This window comes from Kickxella alabastrina (assembly GCF_025024165.1).
Source record: "Kickxella alabastrina strain RSA 675 chromosome Unknown BX661scaffold_50, whole genome shotgun sequence".
NCBI lineage: Eukaryota > Fungi > Kickxellomycota > Kickxellomycetes > Kickxellales > Kickxellaceae > Kickxella > Kickxella alabastrina.
In genome coordinates this window covers 40,783-46,829 of record NW_026251521.1, presented here as the reverse complement: position 1 = coordinate 46,829, position 6,047 = coordinate 40,783, and the positions used below count along the sequence as shown (strand labels likewise).

Genomic DNA, 6,047 nt, shown 5'->3' with positions numbered 1-6,047 from the left:
GCCAGATCCATGCCGATTTCGCGCGTGGCGCCGGCGCCCACACGTATCGTGCTGGTGGCCATTTCAAAAGCATACTCGGGCCGTGGCGTCTCCTGCGTATTGTGACGCTTGCTGCTGCCTTTGCTGTTACATGTGTGCTTGTGTGTGACACCCATGCGGCCTGGAGTGGCCGGGCATGTGCATGAGCTGCCTACCATGCGCATTAGGTTGGTGACAGACTTTGCTGAGTGTCGAATTGATGAGGCCATGTCCAATCTGTATTTGCTTGACTTACAGCGTTTAAGGAAGGAATGATGGAGGATATGGTGGTGCGGTTTTCGGGTGTGGATAAGCGCTTGTCGGCCTGAGCGTTTTTATAGTCGATGGGATGCTCTTTCTTTCGGGGGGGGTTTTTTAAAATGATGTGTTCGGCCAATTTTCATTTTGGTTCACACACTTCAAATGGCACTTCAAATGATAGCCTGCATAATGGTCATGTGTTATTGCATTATTGATCCATGCTCTTGCGTGTGCCCTCATCCCAATTCCAATATCCCAGAGACAAACGCAGAAGGGCCCGAGTTTGGTTAAACAAAGTTAAAACAACTATCCTGCTTGCTTGCTTGCGCTGGTCGATTAGATACATGAGTCAAAATCCAAATCAAATAAAAATAAACACGTTTTTATAAGCCCAAAAAAGAAAAAGATAAGCGAGAGAGAGAAAGATATATTTAGTGAGCGTCCTCGCGGTGGGAGATATAGTCAATAGCCTCCTTCACGCTGGTGATCTTATCAGCCTCATCATCGGGAATCTCCACCGAGAACTCCTCCTCAATCGCCATAACAACCTCTACAGTATCCAGGCTATCCAGACCCAGGTCCTTGTTGAAATCAGCCACCGCCGACATCTTCTCCTGGTTAACCTTGTCGAAATCCTGCAGAACCTGGAAAATACGGCTCTGAATGTCATCGCGAGACAGAGCTCCACCAGCAGAGTACCAGCGAGTCATGGAGGGCATGACGAACTTGGCGCTGATCGCAGTTTGGCGGGGCACGGCGACGCTAGTGCGCAGAGCGGCGGTGGCGGCAGTGCTGAGACGGAGAGACGCAAGGCGGAACATATTTTAGAAGGATAGAAATTTAAATAGGATGGATTGGATTTTTATACAAGGATGTAAAACGAAATTCTATTAAAAAAATATGTGGAAAGAAAAGAAAAGTAAAAAATCGTATTATGTTTGCTGCAAATTGAAACAACGAAATTCAAATTCGCAAGATTGCACGCTAAAAAATAAATTAAAGTGTTGGCTGATGTTTTATAACACAAGCACATTAAGCATTGCTTGCTTGCTTATCACAATTCGCACTTTTTTCCATCTCAAAAAAATTAACCAAAACGTTAATCTTGGATTTGAATCAGCAATATAAAGGTCATGTGCAGCGAAGGAAAATATCCCGCAGCTTTGAGCTATATATATGGTCCTACTCTCCGAGATAAAAAAGCACATTCTTTATCATGAATGGATTGCCCTATACACCCTAATAACGCGCGTGTGAACAAAAGAAATATACACCACACAATTCCTGATTGCGCTGTGTGACGGTAAATAACGGAAGAGCGATAAGAAAAATAATCAAAACTTAAAAAAAAGAGAATATAACTTTCGAACTTGAATTATTTTTTCTGTATTTTATCTGACCGCACACACCTTCCTCCCCTTTCTTTTCTTGTTTTTCTTTTGTTTCTGTTTCGTAAAAAGAGTTGTCTTTTGTATCCCGCCCAACCTGTACTCTTCTTCAATTACACACACCACTTATATTTATCTATTATGTTATCCGCCGCTTTAAACCTGCAAAAGCAGCGCAGCCTCCCGATGTCACGCACCGCTATGCGGGTGCTGACTCCGACCACCACCCGGCACGCGGTTAACTACAGCAGCCAAGTAAAGCCTCCTCTTGATCCCGAGTGGGTCAAGCTTGCCACTAAGGAGTGCAAGGGCAAGGACCCCAAGGAGATTCTCACATGGGATACACTCGAGGTAAATATACAGCCAACGAACAAGCAGCACATGGCAAAGCAAAAATATTCAAAGGCAACAAAAACTAACAGACCATAGTTTTAATTTTCTTTCATATAGGGGATCCCTGTCAAGCCTGTCTACACCGCCGCCGACACGGTGGGCCTCAAGGCCGAGCTCCCTGGCGTCTACCCCTACACGCGTGGGCCCTACGCTACAATGTACACGCACCGCCCGTGGACTATCCGGCAGTACGCCGGTTTCAGTACCGTGGAGGAGAGTAACCGCTTCTACAAGGCCAATCTGGCAGCCGGACAGCAGGGTCTCTCTGTGGCCTTTGATCTGGCCACGCACCGCGGGTACGATTCCGACCACCCGCGTGTCGTTGGGGACGTTGGAATGGCTGGTGTCGCCATCGACTCAGTCGAGGACATGAAGATCCTGTTTGACGGGATCTCGCTGAAGGACGTATCCGTGTCTATGACTATGAACGGCGCTGTGCTGCCGATCCTGGCTATGTACATTGTGGCGGCGGAGGAGCAGGGCGCCGCACTCGACGAAATGAAGGGCACGATTCCAGAACGATATCCTGAAGGAGTTCATGGTGCGCAACACCTTCATCTACCCCCCAGAGCCCTCGATGCGCATTATTGGCGATATCTTTGCGTTCACGGCCAAGAACATGCCCAAGTACAACTCCATCTCGATCTCCGGCTACCACCTGCAGGAGGCTGGCGCCAACAGCGTCCTCGAGTGCGCCTTCACGATCGCCGACGGTATCGAGTACGTGCGGCGCGGAATCTCCGCTGGCATGACGGTCGACCAGTTCGCCCCGCGGCTGTCGTTCTTCTGGTGCATTGGCATGAACTTCTACATGGAGATCGCCAAGTTGCGCGCGGCACGCCGGCTATGGGCGCACCTGGTAAAGGAGAAGTTCAACCCGAAGAACCCCAAGTCAATGATGCTGCGGACACACTCACAGACCTCCGGCTGGTCGTTGACCGAACAGGATCCGTACAACAATGTCGTGCGCACAACTGTCGAGGCCATGGCTGCGACGCTCGGCGGCACCCAGTCGCTGCACACGAATGCCCTGGATGAGGCCATTGGCCTGCCGACCAAGTTCAGCGCCCGCATTGCGCGTAACACGCAGCTGATCCTGCAGGAGGAAGCTTGCATTCCGCGCGTGGCCGACCCCTGGGCTGGCTCATACATGATGGAGTCCCTGACCAACGATGTCTACGAGAGCGCGCTTGAGATTATCAACGAGGTCGAGGCGCTCGGCGGCATGGCCAAGGCGATTGCCTCGGGAATGCCCAAGATGCGCATTGAGGAGAGCGCTGCCAAGCGGCAGGCGCAGATTGACTCTGCACAGACCGCCATTGTTGGTGTCAACAAGTACCGCGTCAGCGATGAAGACGCCAATGATGGCAAGGTCGAGGTGCTGTCGATTGACAACCGCGAGGTCCTCAGGGGGCAGTGCGAGAGGCTGGACAGGCTGCGGAAAACCCGCGACGAGGCCGTGGCGCAAAAGTCCCTGGATGCCATTACCCGTGCTATGGAGCAGCCCGGAGAGAACCTGCTTGCCCTGGCTATGGATGCCGCGCGCGCACGCTGCTCTGTTGGCGAGATCTCGCATGCCATTGAGAAGGTTGTTGGTCGCTACAAGCCCGAGGTCAAGCTGGTCAGCGGCACGTACAAGGCTGAGTACGCCAAGGCGCAGGACCCCAATGGCTCCGATCCCATCGCCGAGACCATCGCCATGTCTGATGAGTTTGCTGCCAAGTGGGGCCGCCGCCCGCGCGTGCTCGTTGTGAAGATGGGCCAGGATGGCCACGATCGCGGCGCCAAGGTTGTTGCCTCCGGGTATGCTGATCTGGGCTTTGACGTCGATGTCGGTCCGCTGTTCCAGACCCCTGCCGAGGCTGCTCGCCAGGCGGTGGACTCTGACGTCCATGTCATTGGTGCCTCTTCACTGGCTGCTGGACACAAGACGCTGGTGCCGCAGCTGGTCGAGGAGCTGCGCAAGCTTGGCGCCCCCGAGATCATGGTCATTGCTGGCGGCGTCATCCCCAAGCAGGACTATCAGTTCCTGTTTGACAACGGCTGCGCGGCTGTCTACGGCCCTGGAACCCGAATCCCCGATTCTGCCCAGGACATGATCCGCAAGGTCGATGCCATTCTGAGCAAGTCTGAAGCCTAGAGGCTCGAATAAAGTATTTTCTTTCCGCTTCCCAACATATATACAAACAAAAAACAAACAAACAAAAACAAACCACCACCTTATGTAAAGATAAATAAAGCTATTTTTCCAATTATTCTATTTGCAAAAGAATCAAAAATCAAAAAGACACCCTCTCTACACACGGCCATCGATAAACTTATCCAGGAACTTTGTCGGCTGAGGCACCTGCTCGTTAGAGTCAAAGTAACGCAGTACATGGCTGTACTGCTTCCACACGTTGTATGTCTCCTCGAACTCAATCCTCCCCTTGAACAAAAGCACATCGATGGTGCGTGGGTCTGACACAAAGCGGTTCTTCTCAAAATGCTCGCGAATCTTTGAGCGCACAACCGATTGCGGCAGGGACAAATGGTAGTCTATCATGATTTGCGGCACATTCTTCTGCCACAGCCGGTACAGGTGGATTGCCCGGAGGCGCGCTTCCGCCAGCGAAGACGATGATTTTGTGACCAACGGTTGAATGAGCGGCATTTTTTTGAAACGAAAACGAGGTGGATGTGGTTTTAAAGTAAATAAAAGAAACTTGGATTTAGAGAGAGTTGAGCAATAAAATGAAGTAAAATGAAATGAATTGGACGCAATAAAAAGATAAAAGAGTGCTAAAAAAGAGAGAAAGCGTGACCATGATAACCACCAACTTTCACCTAGTACGACCCGCCTTTTTTAAAAAAGATGTGATCAAAAAGATAATCTAATCTGGGAAAGGAGGGAAAGTGGGTTATGTTTCTCACGTTGTTTTTTCCTCTTTCTTCCTCATAGCCGCTTCAAGTTGATCCGACGGTTGTCCTTTTCCCGTTTCCTATTGGCAGCGTTGGATTTGGTATCTCTGTATCCAACTGGTGGCAATTTAACCTGCGCCGATACACTCTGCAGGCCAGTCGCCGGCGAATCCAAGTTTCCCGATCCCTTATTAATTTCCACCGCTGCCGCTCCCGTAGCAACCGCGCCCCTGGTACCCCTTTTCATCGCATGTATCTCCGTCATCAACCTCGCATGCTTAGCGTACTCATCGTACCTTTCCAAAAGCAGCTTCCCAGCCTCCTCATTCAACGCCGACTCTGGGTTCGGATATATCAACAGGCACTTTACAGTCACCAAAACATGTTCAATACCGTAGTGCTTCTGCCAGTCCTTCTTCAAAGTGCTCACACAAATCTCACCGTGTTCTGAAATATTTGGGTGAAAGATCTTGGTCATGAAAATGCCTTTGGGCGGTGTTTCGGGAAAGCGCTCGTCGATGGTTAGCCGGACGTGGAACTTTCCGCCCTCATAGGGTGTGTCTGTGGGTCCGTCAATGCACGCGTTGATCTCGGTGAGAGTATCCTCGTTGACGGTGATGTGGATGCCTTCGGGCGGGGTGGTTTGCAGTTTGTTGAGCTCGTTGACGAGCCGCCGGAGTGTCGATGCTTTAAGACGCTGCGACTAATGGAAGTGGGTGTGAGGGTGGATGTGGATGTGGTGGAGGGGCGCGTGGGTTAGCTGCTGGTGCTATGGTGTGCTGTGTTGGCCAGGCTGCGAGTGGCTGCGTGAATTGAACGACAAATTACCATTTTCCAGCTCTTTGGGGTCTTCGTTGTGAATTAGGAAAGAAAAAGAAACAACACAAAACTGGACTTGAACACAAGACCGATTGACCCTTTCCTGTTTGTTTTTGGCTCGCACGCTCTCCGTTCTATTGTTATTTTGCATTTATCTTACATTTGATCAAGGGTGAGTGACGCAGCAATAAAACAGTCGATTTTCACCTTCTTTTCCGAAGCCAATTTTAAATTTTCCCACTTTTTCCCTGGCCTTTGCATTTCATA

General features: G+C 50.5%; 2 protein-coding genes across 2 annotated transcripts; both read right to left on the bottom strand.

The window, feature by feature from the left end:
- Window positions 1-710: 710 nt before the first annotated feature.
- On the bottom strand, window positions 711-1,049 carry BX661DRAFT_132252 (acyl carrier protein-like protein; the record flags this gene model as incomplete). The annotated part of the gene is made up of 1 exon (XM_051532593.1): window positions 711-1,049. A coding segment is annotated over one exon (339 nt), but the record flags the coding sequence as incomplete, so codon positions are not given.
- Window positions 1,050-4,303: 3,254 nt separating this feature from the next.
- BX661DRAFT_189880 (uncharacterized protein) lies at window positions 4,304-4,834 on the bottom strand. The gene has a single exon (XM_051537617.1). It carries the CDS (start codon window positions 4,711-4,713, stop codon window positions 4,357-4,359), a length of 357 nt encoding a protein of 118 aa, XP_051388553.1. The 5' UTR covers window positions 4,714-4,834; the 3' UTR covers window positions 4,304-4,356.
- Between the last annotated feature and the right edge of the window lie 1,213 nt (window positions 4,835-6,047).